Raw genomic sequence first — 22,917 nt, 5'->3', positions numbered from 1 at the left:
AATGTCTGTTTACGAGGCTCAGCACCCGACGCGGTTGACCTCGAGCAATGCTCTCTATGCGGGTCCCTTCTAACGGGACAACATGCAGAGCCGGCTAATCTGCATGCAGGGCCATTTTTGAGCTGCCAAACTGAACATTGGGAGTAGCTGATCTGGAGCGTGAGGATACTCCGTGCACGTCCCACTTACACGTTTGCACGAGTCGCAACAACTAAAGATGTTGACGTTTCTCCATTTCAGGCACCTGAAGCAGCCGAAGAACTACACAAAGTTACTCTGTACAAGCGATGACGAGTCAGAACCACACAGAACCACCCCGCGTCGACAAAGTTGCGGATCGGTATTCCGGAGGCTCCCTTGCTGTAGCATCGATGGCCTGCCGCCTTGCTGCGCATCCATCCCTACCCAAGGGACCATGTAAGGTCTGATAGGTCATTGGCGTCTGTGCGCTCGGACGTTCGAGCTTTGTTTACGCCTTCTGCATTGGCATGCGCCGTGCTCCTCCCCGACTAGCCACCAGGGCCAGCAATGGGTCTGCCCTAGGCCCGGAAAGGCATCACAGTTATTTTTGGGCAAGCTATGTATAAACATATCCCCTTCCCTGGGGCCCTTTCTGCTTTCTGGCCATTCTCATTCCTTTGTTCCACGTCTCTCGTTTTGAACCTGTATGGGCTGCATCTGTGTCTTTCCCTTCTGATGAGCCTCCTGCGTGTCTGAATGCACAAGATCGAATTTATCCTGGCGTCAGAATCATAGCTCATGGCTGACGGATACTCTCGGCTTCCCGGCGAACCGAACGCTTTGTACAGCAGCCGGAACCGATCGCAGACCGCAGTGGCGCCCACCAAGCGGGCATCATCGTTCTATCCCCCCAGAGGTCCCGGGATTGTAGACGAGTCGAATCCCGATCCCTTCTATCTGGAGAACACGCTCGCGGGCGCTGCTCCCTGGGGGATTCGCCGGCCGGGCAGTCGGGATGTGAGGTGCAGTGAGGAGGCCCACCCATATTCGATGCTCTCCTCGGTGTATTCCAACGAGATTCCCTTTGCACCTACAGCCCGCGGTGAAGCGACCCGGCTGCGGTCCAATATCAACCGATCCACACTGTCTGTGGTTGAGCTGGAGCATCAGCTCGGATTGCAGCAGGTCGCCGCCCGTCCGTGGGGAGCATCGGCAGTGCATCACGACCAGAGCTCTTTCAGCTCGGTGCAGACTGAAGCTACCCCAGACTTGACCCCCAGCAGTTCCTTCTCATCCAATCTTTCGGCTCCCATTTACCCGGAGAGCCTTCCGCCCACCGAGCCCCTTCCAGTGCCACCTAGCCCTAGAAACAACGTATATCCTTGTTCGTCCACTCCCTTCAACCAATCCCAATCCACTCTGTGCACACAGTCCTCCACGCCGGTGCGGAAGGGGAAGCCTCAGACCGTGGCACCCAACGCGTCGTCGGACACGCTGGTCATGCATCGGGTCGACAGTCACGAACCCCCGCCCCATCTTGGGAAGCCATTGCCATCTCTGCCGAATGGAGCGGGCAGTAGCATCGCCCACTCCAACCGGAAAGGCCCTCCTCCCCCCATCCGGCCTCCCATTGCTCCGTCGATGATCTCGCCGCCGTCTCGGATCAATCCGGTGACCATGGAACCACACGCCTCTCATTTTGACCAAGCGATGTTTATCCCCGCCAATGACTGTCCGAGTCCTGTGCCCAGCCCGGGACCGGCGTCGCCCGCGCTGGAACGCTATCCCACCGCCAATTCCGGTCGAGAGCGGCCGTCCACATCGGCGTCGCGTGCGGCGTATTGTGAGCAGTCCGTGTGGGAATCCGACTCGGACAGCGAGTCGCCGGACCCCAAATCACTGTCGCGGAAGCCCATGGATACGTTGAAGAAAGTCCGCAGCCGCGTGCATCTACGCGTGGCCAAGTCGGCCCCCAAACTGCAACCCACGCAGACTGCCAGTCAGCCGACACACTCTTTGGAGAAATATTCGTCGATGCCGGACCAGCCCCCGGAGGAGCTATGTCCGTCGCCCACGCGGCACACGACGAAGGGCCGCTCGCGCGACGCTCAACGACATCACGCGCCCACGTTGCGGCTGGTTGATCCATCCGTAACATCCCTGGTCCTGCCACAGTCACGTCGGAGCAGCGGTCAGGCGCGCACCATTGACATTGACCGAACGACTGCGGCCGCGATGCAAGCGAAATCGCGCCGCCGCCCGCGGTCCGACTCGAAAAAGTCGCTCCCACCAGAGCGAGAGAAGGTATGCACCTTCTGTCGCGAGGATCGCTCTGACAAGGCGATCCTGTCCCTGGCCCGGCCGCCGCTGTACAAACGAGTGTGGGACTCGTTGCGGGTGCTCGGCTGCCACGGGGAAATCCCACCGCGGTCTCGCAGACCGATGTAGTTATGCTTTGCTTTTCGAATAAAAGTCCGGAACGGCGTTGAATGATGTACGGCTATGCTACGACTACCGAACGGCCCAGCCGGATACCAAAGGGTATATGATTGACCTAATGTTTTATGAGCTGAACACCCGGGAGCCGGGTACGACCAATGGATAGATCCATGACTACGAGATGATGCGCCGGGATGGACCCGGCGTCGATGATGCACGCATGCGTGCGACGACTCATGTACGATGAGGCAACGATTGAGATGATGTTGGTCTCATACCATTCTTTACTGATGTCTGTTGACACATTTCCTTGCTGTTATTCTGACCCACGACACTCACTTCCGATGTTCTGGCACGGCCTGTCACTCTTTGACTCTTGATTTCATACATACCACTATACCAGTATACCATTGATCCGCGCAATCTCATTCCGATGTAACCTGTACTTGTCTTACCTAATTGGCATAAAGCAAAACAACGCGCCGGGTGGAAATTCCGGCCAGTGAAGTATTTCGAAAGGAATGTGTGGGGTTTGACCGCAAGGGTTGCAATGAAACACTAGTGTGGACGGGAATATCCCTTGATGACGGTTGGCCAAGCATCCCTTGGGTATGACTCGCGTTAACTAATTTCACTGAAGTTTTGTCTGTCCAACTACATAGGAAGACTATGTATCTAGTATTTGAGTGTGCTACATATGTTTTCCTTATCTAGTCCCGTAAAGCAAATGCGCACCACGGCATCAATGCACCAGCCGTGTTGTATCAATAGCCAGTGAGCCACTGTACCAGCCAGCCATACTTCCCCTCAGCCATCACATCGCGTACCTTGCAGATACGACCGTCGAGACCCCGACAGCCTGCCTACTGCCTACTGCCAAGTGCCAACCTGCTTACCTGCCATCCACGGCATCAGCAGGGGATCCTCGACGTATGCACGCCCGCGCACTCCGTCTGGGCTGACATCAACCCACCCACCCGACGCAGGGGCAGGCAGAATCATAAAGTACCATCCATCGATACCTAGAGAGCCAAGAGTATCCCACTTCAGCTCTCCTCAACCACCTCCTTCTCATCACCCTCAGCATCCTTCATCTCCAAAGCCTCCATATTCTCCTCCCACCTTGGAACCCCCACCCTCCCCTCCCACCCGCCAATAACCCCTTCACCCTGCCTCCTTAACCTCTCTTCCGCCTTTTCCTCCTTCGAGGATAACTCCCCCTCTTTGATCCCCTCAAAGACCTTCCGCACATCCAACTCAGCAACAGCTCGCTGATAAAGCGCCAGGAGTTCTGCGCGTTTCGCGCTTCGCGACTCTTCCGAAGTATCACCCTTCCCCGTCCCAGCTTTATCCCCTGTACATGTAGATGTCGATGTAGACTTCCTCCCGGGTAAGGACTTCTTGATCACACCCCGCGACTCATACCCCCGCAGCACTCCCTCTAAAATGCCGAGGATGGTTCCAGCCCGCATACCGAGTTGTGCGCCGACGGGAAACCCGGCGTCGAAGCCGGATTGTACGTGTGTCGATTTCGAGGCTTCGATGCCGTCGCGGTAGCCGGCGGTGACGTGTTGGCGGCGGAGGGAGGGGAGGTCGGAGGGTTCGGTGTGAGATGGGGGGGTGGATTGGGGGTGGGAGGGGGCGGGCGGGGAGGAGCCGAAGATGTCGTCTAGGGTGGACATTTTGGTTTCTGTAGTGGTGTATTCGGTGAGTGTGGTGATATGGTGAGGTGGGTGTTGGCGTGGTGGTGAGGGGAGGGGGATGGTGGTGTTGGAGAAAAATTGAAGGCGGGGAAGAGTGGATGGGTGGGGCGGAGATTATCGGGTGGGGAGATTGTTATCTGGATCTGAATTATCAGAACGATACCATCGATGAAGTATTTTGGTGTGGAGTAAATGAGGCTTATATTGTGATTTAGTTATCTGATCAAGCTAAACCTATTAATGAATTCAATGAGAATGTACTAGTATGTGATACCATGTTTGTTGAGGGACTAATCATCTTCCCCTCTTACATCTCACATCATCCAGGCACCGCAGCTAAATCCTTCAACTATCAACAGATCATACGACGTATCCAGTATCCACCCGGAGGACTCGGGCATTGTTTACCTCCGCTGATCGTCCAGCCTTAACAGCATTACTATAGCAAACTTCGTCTTCATATATAACCAACCTTCCTCACCTCCATTCAATCCACCCACCATCCATATTTATATACAACTTATACTACACAACATGCGCCGATCAACAAAGACAACCAAAATTCTCCTCCTCACACCTCCCATCCTCCTCACCTACACCACCCACCGCTTCCTCTCCACCCTGGAAGCCAAATACCCCCCCACCGACCCCACCACCACCACCAGCCTCGGTCTCCGCACCCCGAGAAACCCAGCCACGCAACACTGTCCGGCGATCGATGTCTTCGAGGCGCGTGCAGTGCCTGTACAGTCTCTTCTCAAACGATACAGAACTCTTCTACAAGCTCATCCACAATCTCCACCCATCACGACCGAAACCACCGAATTGGAGAATAAAGAAAAGAAAAGAGAAACCCTACTCAAAGCCTGGATCCTCACCTTCCTGAACACCCCACCCCTCCTCCACGAAGCGAGCATATTCAATCTTTTTAAGAACAGAACCTATGACCCCGGGGATACAGGCCTGATTACTTTCTCCCCATCTACCACCCCATCCCAAAAGATGCTCAAAGAAATCCCCATCCTAAACGACATCCTCACCATCGAATCCTTCACCCCCTCCAACCCCCTCCCCAGCCTCCTCCTCTCCTGGACCCTCCCCCCCGAACCAATCCACTTCTTCGAGACGCTAAGTAGATGGGGCTACCCCTTCCGACTCATGAGCGGGGGACGTCATGAACTGAGCATATCGCCCATCTATACCCATAACGGGGAAGAAGTGGTAGATGTGCGATTTGCCTCGGCCCATGACTACGAGGTGATCGAGCATGAAGGCGGGGTAGACTCGCAGAAGATGATTCCTAGATGGGTGGGGAGGTTGCATCGGGGTTATGCTCGGTTTTTGCTTCATGCTGCGGTGGGGGATGTAGGAGAGCCTGTGAAGATTCTGTTGTAGTTTTGCTGTTTTAGTTTAGTAATTTTGTTTACTTCAGATGTTGTACTATTATTAATGACTATCATTGTTTCCAAGTAAGTAGAAATTTCTTATTCTTTAGTTTTATACAATCTTGTGTTATACAATCTTGTGTTAAATCCTAAGCTCCTGTATTGATTGTAATAAATTGGCCTATCAGAACACCTATCACTATACACATTTCAAGAGCCTACACATTGTTCGTAGGAAGACAAAGCTATCTCCCACTAATATCACTTAGACCCACTAATATCACTTAAACAATACGCAGAGACATAACAAAAAATCCAATGAGCCATGATATATCGGTAAAGCTTCAAACCCTCCGATCTCCCCCATGAGTTTTGCTCCAGTAAAATCCCCAAACCATTCTATATCCCTACCTCTGCTAGATCTAGTTCGGGTTTAGCCTGCGTTGGCTGACCTCAGACCCATCTTTAGTATTTGATTTAAGAAAGAAAACTAGTATCCGTTTTGATTCCTTGTTCAAGTGCTTGCCCCTGATGCTAGTAATTCTACTAGGAAATCTTGTTTCTGGGGGTTCCCGGAGTGCCAGGTCTTCTCCCGGCGCAGCGCCCTCCATTTTTTTATTTTTTTTAGAGATATTCTAATGATTTCTGCACAGACCTCATTTGAAGATGCTATTTGTGATTCTGCCTAGTAATATATCCGGCAATTCTACCAGTAAGTCCATCAGTTGTATACAGAGCCTTAAAGGGGCTCTCTGGGGTTTTCTGGAGGACTCGGGAGGGCTGAGGGCACTAGGCGGGTTTCGTAGGAATCAAAGAGTGGTAGCTAGCTGTATATCTCCCGATAAGCAAATCCACTTGCTTACAGAATTACATGACTGGCTATTGCAATTACCTATGGAGGTTTAGCCTGGGACTAGAGTGCGGCAGTGCTACTCGTATAGCTTAGTCGCAAGGTACAATCATACGATGATCGAAGAGAAAGTCACTGTTAGGACCTGCTCTAGCTTTGTAGCTCAGGGCATAATTTCAAGCACAGATAATAGATACGTGTCAAATTACTATTCATAACTTGTTGACTCTGTAGTCGGTGCTGAATTGGCCGGGATGAGCCCAAGTACTCAACTGTTTCATGTATATGATGCATGGGGCCAAAATGCGGATCACTAGAATATGGAGTACATGGGGCCAAAAGCATGGGGCCAAATAAAGGCTGTTGTTGAGAGCCACAAAATAGTCTAGGCGTCTGCATAAGGCTGGGAATGCATGTGACTGTGGAGACAAGGCTGAGAATAATTCAGTTACCTAAACAAAACTATCATTGTATTAGTTTAGAGGCTTGTAAGCTCACTTATGGGCAGCACAAATACTAATTCTCATTATCTAAATGAATAAAGATTCTAATATACAAGGCTCTAACTGCCCTCAATCAGCACCGACATATTACAACCTGAATCCTATAATCGCAAGGCGAAATAAGCTTTCTCGGAAGGATTTTCGAGGTCTGTTCTCATTCGTCTCCTAAGTCCCATCCCCTAAGTTATAAGTACAGTAAGTACACTAAGTTTAAACCTATCTATATCTTAATACAGTCCTCTATTCTCCAGCGAGTTTATCCTCTAGTACTGATATAATAATATCTCTGTAATCAAGCCTCCAATGATTACCTCAGACTTCGTTTTCTTGTTACGTAACTAGCGGTTAAGAATTGATACCACAAAAATCATAATGCTAAACTGCATTGGTCTAGTACTTTTGGGTGGGGTAGAACTGGCATTTGTGGGGCTAATTCTAGCATTTCTAAGTAGTATCTCGTTAGGTATTTCTTTGTTCACTCTTATGATACTAGGAGGCATTTAATTAGTAGTAATATATAGTACTTCCCGTCTCCGGGTATTTCTTTGCTTCTTGACAAGCTACTACTTGCTACGCTCGCAGTTCTTCTCGTCCAATCCTTGTCTAAGACTGCACACAGTACAAAATGGCCACTGCATATGACTTTGTCGTTATTGGCGGCGGTACAGCTGGCTTGGTGGTTGCTTCTCGACTCAGCGAGGACCCCAGCATATCTGTCCTGGTTCTTGAAGCAGGCGCCGACATGACCGCAGATCCTCGCGTGAACATCCCCATCTTTTATGCCGCACTACTTGGATCTGATGCGGATTGGAAATTCCAATCTTCCCCTCAGGTAAGAACCGTCGGTGTCTTGAGAAAAGGGGTGTATGGGCTTATTCATGATTTCTACAGCCGGGCCTCAATGGCCGAGTGCTTGGTCTCAACCAGGGCAAAGCACTGGGAGGATCCAGTTCATTAAATGCACACGTGTTTGTTCCTCCTTTCAAGGGAGCTATTGACTCCTGGGAGAAACTCGGCAATCCTGGATGGAATGGGACGATGTTAAAGGACTATTTCTCAAAGGCCTATCACAGTCCGACTGTCGCACAGGATGCTAAAGAAAATCTGGCAATTGAGGACTGGCCTGAATTGAACGAAGCGAAAGGTCCGATCCAAACATCTTTTGGTGACGAGACACACCCGATTCGCAGGGCATGGGCCGAACTGTTCCGCAGCAGTGGGCAATACAATGCCGGGGACCCGTTCATTCACAGCGAGGTAGGCTCCTTCAGTTGTCTGGCGAGTATTGACTCGGAAGGGAAGAGAAGCTACTCTGCCTCGGCCTATTATAAGCCTGCGGAGCTTCGACCAAATCTTCATGTTCTGACGAACTCATTTGTGGAGAGAGTTCTGTTTGATGACAGCAAGCCTCCCAGAGCCATTGGAGTCCAATACAATCTCGATGGCGTCTCAAAGTCTGTTCAGGCAAAGAGTGAAGTGATACTTGCTGCTGGTGCTCTTCAATCTCCGAAAATCCTCCAACTTTCAGGAGTTGGTAGAGCAGAACTTCTTGAACAGCATGGTATCGATCTAGTCATGGACCTTCCTGGCGTTGAGCAGAATCTTCAGGGTATGTGAACAGCTTCCAATTTAGCACCAGCTCTTCCATAACTTGAAACCATCTCTCTTTGACGCATACTCGCTTTGGGATGGGAACTGACATCTCCTCCTAGATCATATGATATCGTACACCGCATTCCAAGCAAGGCCTGACCTGGAGACGAAGGACTCTCTGGTTAGACAAGAGCCTGAGGCCATTGGTCAGGCTATGCAGGAATACGCCGCCACGCAATCTGGGCCCCTCGCGTCCCTCGGAGTTCATACCTACGCCTATTTGCCTCTGCCTGAACCGGACAGAAGTGCCCTCCAAGCATTATTTACGAACGACACCCCTGAGACCTCACCGCACAGGGCGACACAAGCCTATGATGACATCGCCAAGACGACTGTTCTTGACCCCACGCAACCATCCGCTGCGTACCTGGCCGCCTTAGGGCAGACGAATTATTCCACAGACCTCAAGGACGGGACGATTCCAGCTGCTTCGCCTGGAAAGTTTGTCACGCTGGGAGTCATGCTCTCTCAACCGCTTTCCCGCGGAAGCGTTCATATGTAAGTGTTTCTTCCCTGCTAGAGATGGTGAGGTAATCTTCCTCCTGATTCTTCACATTTCACATGCTACCTTCCCACCCCCCTCAACAAACCGTATATCCATCAAATCTGATGAAACGAACTCCAGTACCTCTAACAACCCTGAAATCCCTCCAATCATTGATCCCGGTTACCTGTCAAATCCTCTCGATCTGGAAGTCATGGCCCGGCACTTGCTCCGTATCAAGAAACTGGCACAGTCCCCTCAGCTCGGGGCACTGCTCGAACAGCCACTGAAGTTCCGAGACCCAGAGGCAGACTTCCAGGGCGACTTAGATGCCGCCAAGAAGTACGCGCGGGACAATTTAGTCTCCATGTGGCACTTTGCGGGGACCTGTTCGATGCTGCCTCGCGAGAAGGACGGAGTGGTGGATTCCAATTTGAAGGTCTATGGTATTGAAGGCCTGAGGGTTGTGGATGCGAGTGCGATCCCGCTGGTCAGCACCGCGAATCTGCAAGCCACTGTGTATGCGTTCGCAGAAAGAGCAGCAGATCTTATCAAGCAGGGCTGGAAGAGTAAGTAGGCTTTAGAAGATATCTACACACAAGCTATGCTAGTAGTACTGACCGGATATGCATAGTGGTCCAAACCACGTGACAAAATACTTGAGCGGTAAGCTAGAAGCCTAGAAACTGCAAATTACAGATAGAAAATACTAGCTGTCTATACTCCGTAATGTTTGACGATGTAGCCTCAGTAGCAATCAATCATTCCACCATTATCCCTCACCCCCCTCATACACCACACCCCCCACCATATTCACCACCCCTTTGAACGAATCAAACACCCCTAAACCCATCAAACCCATCAAACCCATCAAATCCATAAAAAAAAAAACCCTACCTAACATGCCCCATCCGCCTCCACCGCCCTCCACCCCCTCCACCCCCAATACCCCACACACACCTCCCATCCATCCCTCACGACTTCCACCCTCCCAGTGCCATCCTCCCCACACCCCTCATACAAACACAGATCATACCGCGTGGCCCCCGGACTCTTCCACGAGAAACTATCCACCGAGGATACATTCACGCTGCTGTCGAGGGGCGTGCAGCCGTCTGTGCCTGATACCCCCTGCGCGTGGAAGACGGAGAGATCCAGGCTCGTGGTGTTGGGGTTGCAGCCCGGGGTGAAGAGGCGGAGGTCCCACTTTCGTTTAGTGTTAGTTATTGGGGGTGGTTTTTGGGTGGGAGGGGGGGGGATTAGGCAAGGGTAAAGGTTAGGTATGGACGTACGTTTTTGAAGCGGAGGGTGTCTAGCGAGGAAGAGAACACCCCCGGGAGGAACGGGAGGGGGAGGAGGAGGAGAAAGGTAGAGAGATGCATTTTTGTGTTTCTTTGAATGGATGAAAGACGATGGAGGGAGAGGAATGGAGATCATCATATACCCTGCAGATCAGCATAGTGTGGTACGCTAGTGCTTCATATTTGGGCTAATCTCGGCATACAGGGTCTGCCAATCAGCTTCTACCGTGGTACTCATGTCACACAATCATCTTGCATGCATCTATAAATAAACTAGTGTCTGCCCGGAGCTAATCTCCACGCCCGCAATGGGAGTCCCTGCAGCTTGAGGACGGCCGGTCGGATGAACAGGACAAAAGTCACCACCCCAATCACCACACACAAAATGTTCGTCGTGTAGTACCCATCATGTTGGATATCGCAGCTGCCCCCTCCGTTGACGCAGCGCGTCCGATCTGGCTCCAGTGCGCAGGAGAAGGCCTCCGTGACCAGGTCACCCTTTAGGTTGGTGGGTGGCACCGTCGGAGGGACACAGGTCGCTTCCGTGAACATGTCCACCAGCTTGAGAATAAAGTATCGAGGGAATGTACCACCCAAATTCGAAACCCTGCATATGATTAGTACGGTCAGCGAACGGAGCGGGAAAACTTACGTCGCGAGCATCGTCATGTAGGTACCCCCAATACTCGGGTCGGCAATGCGCGCATGGAACGCCGACACCGCCACAAACATCACTGTGTTCATGAATGTTGAGAACACATGCTCGCCAATCACCATCAGCAGGTACCAGGTCGGAATCTGATCGCCCGACGGAAAAATCATCACCGTCGCCTGCGCAAACACGGCCGCCACCAGTCGTCCGATAAACGCCCAGCACCACAGCCGCATCGCGGTGTACTCCGTCGACCACTTGCCGGCGTAGTAGCCCAGTCCGATTTCAAACGGAAAGTCGATCAGCACCACCAGCGCCATGTTGTCCTGGCCAAATCCCTTGTCCAACAGCTTGAGGCTGGTGACGCCGTCATTGGCCTGGAACCCAATCTTGGCAATCAGGTGCACGAGGATAATGGTGTGGACGTGCCGGAGTTTCAGCACACTCCACATGCTCCGGTAGACATCCATAATGCTGTCACGCTCATGGGTCCGGTCTTCCTTCTTCATGACGGCCAGGCAGGTGGTCACCACCAGATACCCCCAGCCCCAGAACTTCAGGTACGTACCCAGCGACAGCAGGCCTCCCTCCGCCGGGACCGCCCGGAACCAGCGGTTGGCAAAGTCGGCCGAGTTGAAGGCCAAAAACACCGTGTAAGACAGAAAGTGGCCGGCAGTCAATCCCACCGTCTGCGCGGTCGATGCGTAGGAAATGTTCGGTGGCGACATCAACGTAATCGCCCACCCGTCCACGGCAATATCCTGCGTGGCGCAGAAAAAGACCAGCAAGAACCACCAGTAGGTAAAATTCCACACGCCCGCGCCGCCATTGGCGCCAGCCTCCTTCATCATCTCTTCGATGCGTCCGCCCATATAGATCATGGCGATGCCCGCAATCACCTGCACCGGAGTGATCCAGCTCTTGCGTCGGCCGAACCGGCGGCTCCAGATCGCGTCGACAATCGGACTCCACAGCAGCTTCAACGAGTATGGATAGGATGCGAGAGAGAACACGCCAATTTGTCCGTAGGAGAGGTACGGCTTCAGGAGAAACGGAACCGACCCGGTGGCCAGCCCCATGGGAATGCCCTGGAGGAAGTAGAGCACGCACAGCAGGAGAAAGTTCCGGCGATCGCTGGCGGGCAGGTTTGTAAACGAGGTAGTGGTCATCGCCGGGGTCTGTGGGGTAATCGGGGGATCATGGTCGAGGGTGAAGCTGGAACGCGACATGAGGCGATTGGCCCGCGTGGCGGTCGACTCAACCGAGGTGTCCCTCTTGCGCATTTCAATGGAAGAATCCATACTGTCACTGCCGTAGCCGTTCTGGCCCGTGGCGATGGTCAGGGATGGCTTCGAATGGCGTTTCGAGACCGTACGGCCTTTGCGCTTCATGGGGGATTGGCCACGAGGCAGTCGCGTGTGTAGGGAGGGAATGGAAGCCGAGTCGGAGTCGAGTTCAGAAGGCGAAAGAAAGGCGGAGTCTCCGGGACGATCGGAGTGGTCTGTGTAATGAAGGAAACGGTCGCGTTCAGACGTGTCGGTGCATGCTAAGGACTGGAGTTCCACCTCCTGAGGACGATCCGCTGCGGACGGACGATGATCGTGGGAAGCGTAGGGATCCGCAGGGACATGGAGGGAGGAAGAAGCGGAGAAAGGGGCAGGGGAGGGAGAGGAGGGATGAACTGGAGCATCCATCGACGTGGTGGAGAGGATTTGAGGCAAGCTGGCCTCAAGAGCCTCGTTTGGCTGGCCGAGAGGTTGCCGCTGTGATTGGCTGATCCGTCAATAAATGAATGTCCGCATTACTTGCAGCTCTGCAGATGTCAAATCTATCCATGATTCAATTACCATAGGAGTGGTATATACAAGATGTAGCATCAACTAAGATCTCATAGAGATACAATAACAAACACGACAATAAACATCGCAGCCTCTTTCCATTACCATTCGAAACCACCGACCCGTATTCACGCCTATTCACAAACCAGATTCCCGACCCAACACAGTGGATCAAACCCGGATCGCCTCTTCTACCCGCCAATCGAACTGCAAGTCGAGAGCCGCCAATAACCACGTGACCGCTGTCAACAAACACGCCTATCACGATCACCACCGCTATCATCATCTCCGCATCCAAGCTGGAGCTCTCACCACCATCAGCACAACCCATCCACCCCCACCTCAACCACTTCAACAAAATGGACCCCGACGACCTCGACACCGAAATCTCCTCCATCCGCGCCGAAAGTTCGTCCCATCCTTCCCCGCTCCCCAACCCACCCCACTAACAGCAACCCAAAACAGTCCGGACCCTCCACCACCGCCGCCGCATCCTAACAAGCAGCCTCCTCTCCTCACGTCCTCTACAACGCCTCTCCAAAACCCACTCCCTCCCCCCGCCCGCAAACCAATCCCATCGCCAACAAGAATGGACCGACATCTCGCCCCTCCTCCAAAGCAGCGCGTCGCATGCCCAAACGAATCATCACCGGATCGCCTTCTCGACGACCACGTTCCCGTTCACGGATCCGTCGCCGAATGCGGAAGGGAAGAGTTTACTTGGGATCAGGATTGATATTTGTGCGAGGGATGGGAGGTATATGAAGCCGTATTATGTGCTTTTGAGACGGGTGGGTCGGAGTCAAGGTGGAGATGGGGGTGGGAAAAAGGAAGTGAAGGTGCTTCGACATACGATTCCGAGTGTGGTGGATATGGCGAGGTTGGAGAGGGTGTATTTGCCGCTTGAATCTACGGCCGAGGATGGGGAAGAGGAGGAGCAGCTTAAACCGTGGAAGCGCAAATCACGGAATCAAGATCTCAAGAGTTTTGTGCGAGAGGTCCGGAAGGGGTTGGTGGTGTGGCATCTGCGGTGTGATGCGGTGCGGTATTTACGGGAGACGCTGGGGGTGGTGACACGCGGGGTGGATGATGATGCCCTGTATGAAGACGATGAGAGGCCGTGGGAGAGGGATATTCTTGGTCCGACTGCGAATACCGATGGTGCGGGGGAGACGCGCATTGCGAAAAACAAATTTGGGATTGTGTCGCTAGGCCCGACGTCGTTGGAGGCGGTTTATGTGCGGCTGGAGTGGGAGGATGGCCGCGTGGGAAGGTTCAAGATCTCCAATACAGGGGTGGTGGAACGAGCGGTGGTTATTGGGGATGCTGGGCGGGATAAGCTGACTGAGGGAATTCTTACGGGGGGTGATGGTAGGGTTGAGACTCTGCTGCAGCGGTTGGAGAAATCCACTGTGCCGGCATCACCCGAGGTCTAGTATGTGCCTTTGGTTCATATTGCTTAAGGACCTATGCTTCATATATTAATATCTGATATCGAATTCCTCTAACGTGATCCAGGTATCAAGCAAGTCTATTATAATGCTATGCACATGTAAGCCGGCGTATATATGATGCTCGCTGAACAGCTTCGCAGAAGGATGTAAGTGAAGATAATTACAAAGTATAGAGTATGAGACATTAGTGTAAATGCATATATGCATGATGACCAAAAAGAAAGGGTATCACTTAGGCATCACATCGTAATCAAAGCACCTGTCCCCCTCTCTTTGGGTGCGCCGGTCCCTCATCCCCGCTGCCAGCTTCAGCGTCGGCCACGCAAATGGCCGAGTCACGCGTGTCGTAGTGCGAGTCGCTGAACGACAGAGGGGGCAGCGGCCCATAGGTTTGCCCGTGTTCACCCTCCAGTTTCTTGCGCAGGATGGCCTCTTCTAGGGTCCACCGATGTCGTAATTTGGACTTTTTCGCGTCAAAGGCTTGGAGGATTTCTCCTTCTTCTTGCTGATGCTTTTCTTGCATCTGGGCGAATTCCAACGCATGTTTGTCGATCAGATCGTCTAACTCCCGTTCCATTCGCGCGATCGCCTCCTGCAGGCGCAGTTCCTGCCGCTCACGCAGCACTTTGATCTTGGCCTGATGCAGCTGATCCATCGAGTTGTGGTCGTGATATTCCTGCGCCAACTGAGCCTTGTGTTGCGCCGTATACTTGCGACTGGGTGTGTCCACAGCCGAGCTGACAGGGGATGGCGGTGGACTCGTGTTGTTAAAGTACCCTTCCATGTATTTGATGCGTGTGCGCGAGTTTAACTTGGCCCGTTCGAATTCTCGCATTTGCTCCATCTCCACCGTCAGCTGCCGCTCCTCCATCCGAGCCGCATCGGTAGTATTCTGCCAAGTCAGCAACTAGATACAACTCTGATGAGAAGTGCATACCTTTTCGCGTTTCTTCACTTCGAGCCGTTTGTTCTCCGCTAGTTGGTCGGCGACGATGGATTGCTGGCGCCGCCGTAATTGTGCCATAAATGCATCCTGGAAATCATTGTGCCTGTTCCTTTCTGCCACATGAGCCTCGCGCATTTGGCGCAATTGTGTATCATCCAGGCTTCGCTGTAGCGACTCATTGTCAAAGACGGGAATCTCCAGCCGCAAGACCTGGTTCTCTACCGGGGAATCGGGGTTCTGCGATTCTAATGGCCTCGACTCCACGTATACTCGTTCAACGCCCTTCTCGTTCTTGGCGACAGTGATCTGCGCGGCGGGCGGAAGCAAAACGGAAGAAGGCGACCGCTTCTTTCTGAAATGGATCTTCCCGATTGCCGACTTGAGCGCTGATTTTCGTCGTTCCCTTTTGTCCGCCGAGGCGACGCTGAACATCGACGCCCGATTCCCTGGTGTCCGAACCGCAAGACTGTCAATCCCGCGGCCCAACCTTCCCTCACATGAGCTATAGGATGTCGGCCGAGTGGACAATGAGGCGAGCGATCGGGTACTGCCACCCTGGACCGGCTCGGAGGCCACGGTAAATGCAGAGAGAGATGAGGCGAGCTGATCGATGGGCGGCGGGATCTCGAGGGACGGGGTGGTGACTTCGTGCGTCGAGTTGCGATCGGTAGAGGAGCCGGAGGATATGGTCGGGGAGGACAGGTCCACCATTCCCGAGGCAATGGACGCGGCCAGCGATGCCACCACCTCGACTTCCGGCACCTTCAGACCTAGCTGGCGGGCATCGTCTACAAGTTTCTGTTCCTGCGCCGTCTCCGATTCCTCGGAGGACAAGAGGAGAACCTCACTGCGGTACCGAGATTCGTCGTCTTCGGTAAAAACGGTCGGCTCCATGATGCAATTGCAGATAGGCGGGATCTCAATCACACATGGAGCTTAATCCGACACTAAGAATAATCCTGCAGAGAGCAGTAAAGGGGGATGGGCAAAAGATATAGAAAAGGGGTTCAAAGACGCGAGTCGCACGACGCTAGAAGGCTCGTCCACAGTACTAGAAGCACGGTGGACGAGATGGAGGCGCTCAAGAGCAGCATCCGACTTGCGGGGAGGGGCGAATCCTGGCAAGGACGGGATGGGAGAGGGAAAGGGAAAGGAGGGCGAGTCGTGGACGAGGAGGAGCAGAGGGAACGAGCTAATGAGAGCGAGGATGACTCTGCGGCGGGCCAACAGCAGCAGCAGAGGCAATGCGACAACCTGATTTGGGCCTCACGGTCGTTCTTGTTATTATTGCGACCCACGGCCCGCCTGACCGATTCTTCCTTATTAAACGACGCATCCACTCTGGGGGGGATGGAGTAGGCGCTAGAAACTTGGAAGGTGGTGCAGACTGCAGAAATCAGACTGCAGAAATAAGCACGGAGATGATCAGACCTTGTCCGTGAATGATTGCTTCCCCTGTTGAAATGAAGGAATAGAATGGAATGGACGGCATAATGGGATTGTGAGGAGGAGACGACAGCCTGTCAGCCATTCCATCCCCGGGTCCGACTCAGGCACCCGATCGTTGAATGATGGATACAATACCCGCGTATTTCCAGAGAATTACCCGTATGGTCGAACCTAAACCCCTCCCCCAATTAGGCCCTGTCTAGGGTATAGGGCAGGCCATAGGACACCCGGTCACCCGGCATCGCACAGCTCAATCGGAACCATGGTTTCAGCCACTGCAACACCATGGCTTAAGGCCAGGCACCGCCGCTTCAGATGCCGGCGGCATCCTCTCAGGATGGTCTGGCGGCCCACTGTTCCTGAGCTTGCTTCTCGTGCGGACCCTTCTCTTCGTCACGTTTCGCTTTCCTCCAGTAGCGTGTTGATCATTCCTACCAATACGTGGGGGACACTGGGTCGCCTAGTGCCAGACTAGGTAGGAGGGGTGGTCTGATGTCGTGATGGTTTGATGCCAGCCTCACCGTATTTTACTGATTACAATGGACTCGTGAAATGAGGGAGAAAAGTAGATGAGATAGGCTGTTTACAAGGCTTCTATGATACAAGGTTACCTCGACAACATTGCTGCCGCCATGGCATACGTCTTCTCTCTTGCATCCCACTGCACCGTCCCCGCCCGAGCAGCCTTATCCCAGCCGTGATTGCAGCCCTGCATCCGCTGCTGCACCACCAGCTTTCCGGGTTCCTTGGCAATCTTCTCCGCCAGAGCCTCCGCTTCAGGCGCCAGGTTATCACAGGCCGCAGTAACAATCATGACTCGGTCAGGGAATCGGTCTGCACTAGCATACAGCGGAGAGATCCTCGGATCCCGCGTATCATACGCGGCATGCGTGTAGCACCTGTCAAATATTCTCGACATTCTAGCCGGGATTGGTCGTCCTGAAGTATCGGGCGCAGTCTTCATGGCAGGATCCGTATCCAAGTCCACGACGGGATATATCGCCAGAACGGAGTGAAAGGTCTGCGAGGGGAACAGATTGGCTGCCGCTGCCAAGGAGAGATTACCGCCGGCGCTGAAGCCGGAGAGAGACACCCGGCGGAGGTCGAATTTCTCCGGCTGTCCTAGAACCCACTTGGCAGTATCCTCGGCATCGTTGAGCGCCGCGGGAAACGGGTTCTCGGGTGCTAGACGGTACTGGACATCGAGGACGGTACGGCCAGTTTCATGGCTCATCTGACGACAGTATGCGTCGTCGCTGCCGTGAAGGGGAAGCAGAAACCCACTTCCGTGAAAATTGATCAGCACAGGGGTCGGCTCGGTGGATGCGGATGCGTTTCGGTAGACGTGGACTTTGATAGTCCGCTCTGCATCGCGTGACGGAATTTGATAGACGTCATCTGGCGTGGCCTTGATCTCTCGTTTGGGGCCGAGGAATGTTCTGATCACGACCGCGAGGATTTTGTAGTAGAGGTAGACGAGGAAGAACATTGTGTGGTGACGTTTTGAAAAGATCAACTCGAAGAAACACAATAATTATCGAAACAGCTACCAAGAGATGAATGGATGTGGTGGGAGAAGTGGAATAGGAGACATGAGGCACCAGAGTTGTGCCGAGACTAATTTCCCCTCAGTGGTTTTGGTCCACGTCGATGACGAACATTCCGCGGCCGGCAGCGGCATTCGTCGGTTCCACTAACGGCCACGGTCAGATACTCCACCCACGCCAGTTGATTGAGGCGATTTGGCGTCTTCAGTACTACTTATACGGAACGTATCTCTTCGAACGTGCTAGTTTGGTAGTGCTCAACTAATTGTGTCAGACGGGGAGGATTCAGCAGCGTGGCATTTACGCACGGGCATTCCAGTGTTCCATGGGCTTGACAACACAGCCTGACAAATACAGTGCTGATGCTTATGTCTCAGCATAAAACGTTCAGGAAGGTCTTATCATCAATTATCCAGTCCACTGATCCCCCGAACTGGCCAAGCTTCTTTTGCACCGCCAAAGAAGCCTAACGCCGAAGGCTCAACTCGCTCAACTTGCTTCACTAAGAATAGTATGATGCTTCCAATTCTAGGACGAAAACTGCCTATCTGGACCTACCCCTCTGCAGTGGCCTGACAATCGGAAGACTCGGCATGGCGATGATATACCTGCGTCGAGTGCGGCCAACGAGAGCGGATGCAGATGCACTTGTGTGGGATATCAGCCTTCCAAAGCCTAGGCCTAGAATGCGGGATTGATAAGAGCCAGACGGATGACCATGAAGGACCTCTGCAGACAAGCTAACACAATCAAGCATTCTCTTAACTCGGCTAGAAGAGAGGATTCTAACTTAACCAAAGTCAATATGAATCTTTCGCCGTGTCTCAGCATCCGCAAGACAAGCATCGCCGCACTCAACGCTTGCTCGGAGATGATCCGCCCACCGGTCTGGATCTTGCACCCCACGGGGATATTGATATCAGATGATCTAGGTCCGATTCTACATTTTGACTAGCGGATGCGGTGACTGCGTGGAGACTAGTCGACTTGGGTGCGTTATTATGGACCAAACCCAGGAAGTTCGGATTAGATTGCCGAAAAGGACCTAAGCGGCAGAACGTCGGGCGATCGGGCCAAAATATTTGGCCGAAGACTAGCCTGGCTGATAGCTGTGGCCTAGTATCTGGCCGGGCAGAATGCCTATTCGACGAGGTCTGACTGTTCGACTATAACAGCTTGTCTAATGGAGCCATAGATGCCGTTGTGGAGACTGACGCAGAGACCGACCCAGATGTGTGCTTTCCCCGCACGACATGTCAAGGAACATCGGGTTGCTGGACCTCAGAGGCCTATTGTCGGGGCCAAGTGCAGTTGCTTCTCTCCTCACTACTTGCAATCACTTTGGGCTACTGCCCGAGGGATTCTAACGAAGAGAGGAACAGGAATATAAATACCCCGAGCCTCTCTTATGGTATCTTGATCTTTCCTGCAACCACGTTTATTCTAAACAGTTCTGTACTCGCTTTCTGTCCAAGGCTCCAAGCCATGATGCCTCAGTTTCCTACATGGGCATTTTCTTTCACCAGCGTGCTCTATCCAGCCCTGGTCGGTGCCGCCAGTGCCAACCCTTCTAGTCACGACTTGACCGTTTTCTTCCACAACAACGGCAACTGGTCTACGCATGGAACACAGCCCAGCGCACTTTTTGTCAATGCCGCTGTTAGCTATTCTGAAGCCGTCAGTGCCTGTGAGGCCTACAATGAGACGCTGTTGAGCTGTGAGGACTTCAGTGCCTACGCGTATGAATTTTCCTACCAGCAATATCTTGGGGTCATCAATGATAACCAGACCTTTTGGTCTTCATGCTCATCTGATCCCGTGAATTGGCGAGGTACCACGTCCAAACCAGGTTCTGCTGCATTCCTCTGCACGAATAGCGCCCCCTTTGTCAGCGTCGTTGATACGGACTATTCCAAATTTCCCACCATTAGTGTAAAGAGCAATGGCACTGTTTTTGAAGGTCTTCGGGACCACATGGCGTTTCGCTTCATTGGGATCCCCTTTGCCAAGCCACCCACGGGCGCGCTACGCTTTAGATATGCTGAGGACTGGAATGGAAGCTACGTGAATGCAACACGTTACAGTGCCGGCTGTCTGCAATACGGCTGGTTCGACGGTAACGCGTATGGACTGAATCCTTGGGGCAACAGTGAGGATTGCTTGTACTTGAATGTGTACAGCTCCTCGCTTCCTGCGGCCAATTCTTCGGCGCCCCTCAAACCGGTGATGCTCTGGTATCATGGTGGTGGTCAGACCACTGGGACTGGTACCGACTCTACCTTTGACGGAGCCAGCCTGGTCAGTCGCTCAGATGTCGTGCTCGTCGTGCCTAATTATAGACTCAACATCTTTGGATATCTTACCACCGGTGACGATATTATCCCGGGGAATTATGCTCTGACTGATAAGCTGTCTGCGCTGCGATGGGTGCAGAAGCACATTGCTGATTTTGGCGGGGACCCCAACAATGTCACCATCTTTGGCCAATCTGCTGGCGGTGGCTCCGTTATTGATGTACTTACCTCTCCGAAGGGAGAGGGCCTGTTCAACGGGGTTATTCTCCAGTCTGCTGGACGTGGCCATGACACGACCCCTGAGGTTGCTGCTGCTACCAATGTGCCCGTTCTGGATCGGTATTGCAATAACACTGGGTACGAGAGACTGCAGTGCCTGCAGGAACTCCCTGCGGAGACGCTCCTTAACTTGACTTATAGTGAGCTCACTTCGTGGAAGACCATTGTCGACCAGATCTACGTGCCTGATATACCCTGGGCTCAGTTGGCCAAGGGCCAGCCGTACATCAGCCGCAACATCAAGTACCTGAGCGGGCATATGCCGGAGGAAGCCCAGTCTTTGCTGGAAACCCTGCTGAATCCGAATGTCACGAGCTGGGAAGAGAACCTGGAGATTCTCTTGAATAACTCGCAGATCACCCCTAAGCAGGCGGAAGCAATTGTGACTTCGGGCCAATGGCAGATCGAGGGCTATCCCAGCAATTATACCAGTGATCTGGCCAAGACCTTCTCCGATGTCTACAACGCCAGCATCAACGTTGCAACTGATGCTCAGATAACCTGCCTGGGGTATGAGTTTCACGAGATCGGTGCTGCAGTCAGTGCTTTCGAGGTGCAGTGGATCTACGTGATGCATCGGGGCTACGCGCTTTCTTATTACGACTACTATGACCTCTGCACATTTCCTGTCGGCAAGCCCGAGACGCCATACTACCGATGCCACTCGAGTGACCTGTATGAGGTGTTTGGCACTTACTATCTGTTTGATCAGCCCGTTCGGGTAGACGAGGATGTCTACTACACCAACGCTGTGCAAGACATGTGGGCATCGTTTGCTCGCACCGGAAATCCCAACGTCAATACGGAGTATCTTAAAGCTCGGGGGTATAACAGCACCTTGGAATTCTTCGAGAATTGGTCGTGGCCCGAATATACGACGTACAGTCCGGAAATTGCGAACCTGCAGTATCCTCCGTTGGCGCAGTCGATGCTCCCTGACCTGGCACATTGCAAGATTTTGCTTCCGTATACTACCTTGATCTAGGAGTTGATGGAGGAATAGATAGCTATCCTAGGTGTGCGCATTGCCAGTGTGCTTATGGAGTGTTGTCGTGGACATTCGCAGATCAGTTGAATTATATACAGCTTGCAAAATAAACTATCAAGCTTCTAGAATGTCCCAAATAAAAAACCTCAATTACATACAGAGTATCACTCCACCTTCTGCCTCCTCCACGTCATAAACACCACATAATACTCCTCCTCCACTTCAGGATCATAATCCAACTCAACCTTTCCATCCTCACCCCCCTCCCTCAAAGGCATCAACTCCGGCACCCGCCCCGCCCCATCCTCTCCTTCTTCCTCTTCCACTCCACCCCTCTCCGTCTCCGCCCTCAACACCTCCTCCCTGGCCCCCACCCACCTCCACGCCTCCCTCTCCCCCCCTTCCTCCCCCGGAACCAGAAAAATCCCCTCCTCCGGCACCAGCGGAAACCTCCAACCGGCAGCCATCTGTACAATCCAATCCAACTGATCCCGCTTCCTCATCACGGTCTCAAACTCCACCACCAACGTCTCCAACCCAGGCACATTCACAAACTGATTCCCCCACGCCCTGTCATCCATCTGTCCTCCCTTCTGCCCCTGCCCGCTCCCGCTCCGCATCTGCCGCGCACTCACCCTCCCCGCCCGAAACGGATCAATCCCCAACTCCTCATTCCTCTCCCAAAACCACCAATCGGAATGTCGTAACGTAAGGGTAATCTTCCTCGGCCGGACCCCTCCCCCTCCCCCTCCTCCTCCTCCTCCTGCCTTACCCAGCTGCCCCTCCCCATCCGCATCCCGCAAACTCCGCAAAATCTCACCCCACCTTCCCTCCAAGAAAAACTGCTGCGTGAAGAATCCCACCTCGCGCACCACACCCCTTTGTTCCGGGGTCATCCGGGCAAAATACTCCCCCGGGGCCGCGGCATGGCGGACATGTGGCGGGGCACGATAACACCAGAAGGTGTGGGTGGTGAGGAGGGCGGGGAGGAGGGATGCCTCGGCGTAGATCTGTTGGCAGGTTTGGAGGAGGGCGGTGGAGATGCGTTTGGGACGTTGGAAGCCTGGACGGTAATAGAGGGCGCGGCGGCGGTAGGTGCGGGTGGAGGCGGTGGGGGAGGGGAGGGATTCCAGGGTGTAGGAGTAGATTTTGTTGCGGAGTTCGGGGGGCAGGTGGAGGAGGGGGCTGGTG

At 53.3% G+C, this 22,917-nt stretch overlaps 11 protein-coding genes across 11 annotated transcripts; 5 read left to right on the top strand and 6 right to left on the bottom strand.

The window, feature by feature from the left end:
• Positions 1–577: 577 nt before the first annotated feature.
• BO80DRAFT_18478 (uncharacterized protein) lies at positions 578–2,522 on the top strand. Its single transcript, XM_025714057.1, has one exon. It carries the CDS (start codon positions 760–762, stop codon positions 2,407–2,409), a length of 1,650 nt encoding a protein of 549 aa, XP_025577134.1. The 5' UTR covers positions 578–759; the 3' UTR covers positions 2,410–2,522.
• Positions 2,523–3,018: 496 nt separating this feature from the next.
• BO80DRAFT_492073 (Yae1 family protein) lies at positions 3,019–4,082 on the bottom strand (the record flags this gene model as incomplete). Its single annotated transcript, XM_025723746.1, has 1 exon — positions 3,019–4,082. One exon carries the CDS (start codon positions 4,080–4,082, stop codon positions 3,447–3,449), a length of 636 nt encoding a protein of 211 aa, XP_025577133.1. The 3' UTR covers positions 3,019–3,446.
• A 488-nt stretch (positions 4,083–4,570) lies between these two features.
• On the top strand, positions 4,571–5,577 carry BO80DRAFT_423287 (uncharacterized protein). Its single transcript, XM_025719014.1, has one exon. The coding sequence runs from the start codon at positions 4,638–4,640 to the stop codon at positions 5,496–5,498; it is 861 nt and encodes a 286-aa protein (XP_025577132.1). The 5' UTR covers positions 4,571–4,637; the 3' UTR covers positions 5,499–5,577.
• Positions 5,578–7,360: 1,783 nt separating this feature from the next.
• On the top strand, positions 7,361–9,662 carry BO80DRAFT_492071 (GMC family oxidoreductase). The gene is made up of 5 exons (XM_025723745.1): positions 7,361–7,673; positions 7,733–8,450; positions 8,554–8,992; positions 9,120–9,547; positions 9,613–9,662. The coding sequence occupies exons 1-5, from the start codon at positions 7,467–7,469 to the stop codon at positions 9,627–9,629; spliced, it is 1,809 nt and encodes a 602-aa protein (XP_025577131.1). The 5' UTR covers positions 7,361–7,466; the 3' UTR covers positions 9,630–9,662.
• Positions 9,663–9,875: 213 nt separating this feature from the next.
• Positions 9,876–10,406, bottom strand: BO80DRAFT_463058 (uncharacterized protein; the record flags this gene model as incomplete). Its single annotated transcript, XM_025722562.1, has 2 exons — positions 10,271–10,406; positions 9,876–10,184 (listed from the first exon to the last, which is right to left on the bottom strand). Exons 1-2 carry the CDS (start codon positions 10,358–10,360, stop codon positions 9,876–9,878), a joined length of 399 nt encoding a protein of 132 aa, XP_025577130.1. The 5' UTR covers positions 10,361–10,406.
• Positions 10,407–10,506: 100 nt separating this feature from the next.
• BO80DRAFT_377420 (SD08430p) lies at positions 10,507–12,659 on the bottom strand. The gene is made up of 2 exons (XM_025716697.1): positions 10,932–12,659; positions 10,507–10,886 (listed from the first exon to the last, which is right to left on the bottom strand). The coding sequence occupies exons 1-2, from the start codon at positions 12,623–12,625 to the stop codon at positions 10,553–10,555; spliced, it is 2,028 nt and encodes a 675-aa protein (XP_025577129.1). The 5' UTR covers positions 12,626–12,659; the 3' UTR covers positions 10,507–10,552.
• Positions 12,660–13,067: 408 nt separating this feature from the next.
• BO80DRAFT_492069 (uncharacterized protein) lies at positions 13,068–14,293 on the top strand. The gene is made up of 2 exons (XM_025723744.1): positions 13,068–13,177; positions 13,235–14,293. The coding sequence occupies exons 1-2, from the start codon at positions 13,129–13,131 to the stop codon at positions 14,203–14,205; spliced, it is 1,020 nt and encodes a 339-aa protein (XP_025577128.1). The 5' UTR covers positions 13,068–13,128; the 3' UTR covers positions 14,206–14,293.
• A 46-nt stretch (positions 14,294–14,339) lies between these two features.
• Positions 14,340–16,238, bottom strand: BO80DRAFT_18422 (uncharacterized protein). The gene is made up of 2 exons (XM_025714049.1): positions 15,161–16,238; positions 14,340–15,115 (listed from the first exon to the last, which is right to left on the bottom strand). The coding sequence occupies exons 1-2, from the start codon at positions 16,061–16,063 to the stop codon at positions 14,474–14,476; spliced, it is 1,545 nt and encodes a 514-aa protein (XP_025577127.1). The 5' UTR covers positions 16,064–16,238; the 3' UTR covers positions 14,340–14,473.
• A 937-nt stretch (positions 16,239–17,175) lies between these two features.
• BO80DRAFT_423281 (putative esterase/lipase) lies at positions 17,176–18,265 on the bottom strand. Its single transcript, XM_025719013.1, has one exon. It carries the CDS (start codon positions 18,105–18,107, stop codon positions 17,226–17,228), a length of 882 nt encoding a protein of 293 aa, XP_025577126.1. The 5' UTR covers positions 18,108–18,265; the 3' UTR covers positions 17,176–17,225.
• Positions 18,266–19,385: 1,120 nt separating this feature from the next.
• On the top strand, positions 19,386–21,852 carry BO80DRAFT_18384 (carboxylesterase). The gene has a single exon (XM_025714045.1). It carries the CDS (start codon positions 19,651–19,653, stop codon positions 21,721–21,723), a length of 2,073 nt encoding a protein of 690 aa, XP_025577125.1. The 5' UTR covers positions 19,386–19,650; the 3' UTR covers positions 21,724–21,852.
• Positions 21,808–22,917, bottom strand: BO80DRAFT_18374 (uncharacterized protein; the record flags this gene model as incomplete). The annotated part of the gene is made up of 1 exon (XM_025714044.1): positions 21,808–22,917. A coding segment is annotated over one exon (1,027 nt), but the record flags the coding sequence as incomplete, so codon positions are not given.

Source organism: Aspergillus ibericus (genome assembly GCF_003184845.1).
Source record: "Aspergillus ibericus CBS 121593 unplaced genomic scaffold BO80scaffold_11, whole genome shotgun sequence".
Classification (NCBI taxonomy): domain Eukaryota; kingdom Fungi; phylum Ascomycota; class Eurotiomycetes; order Eurotiales; family Aspergillaceae; genus Aspergillus; species Aspergillus ibericus.
Note: the sequence above shows the minus strand (reverse complement) of the source record. Positions and strands in the feature narration are given on the sequence as shown.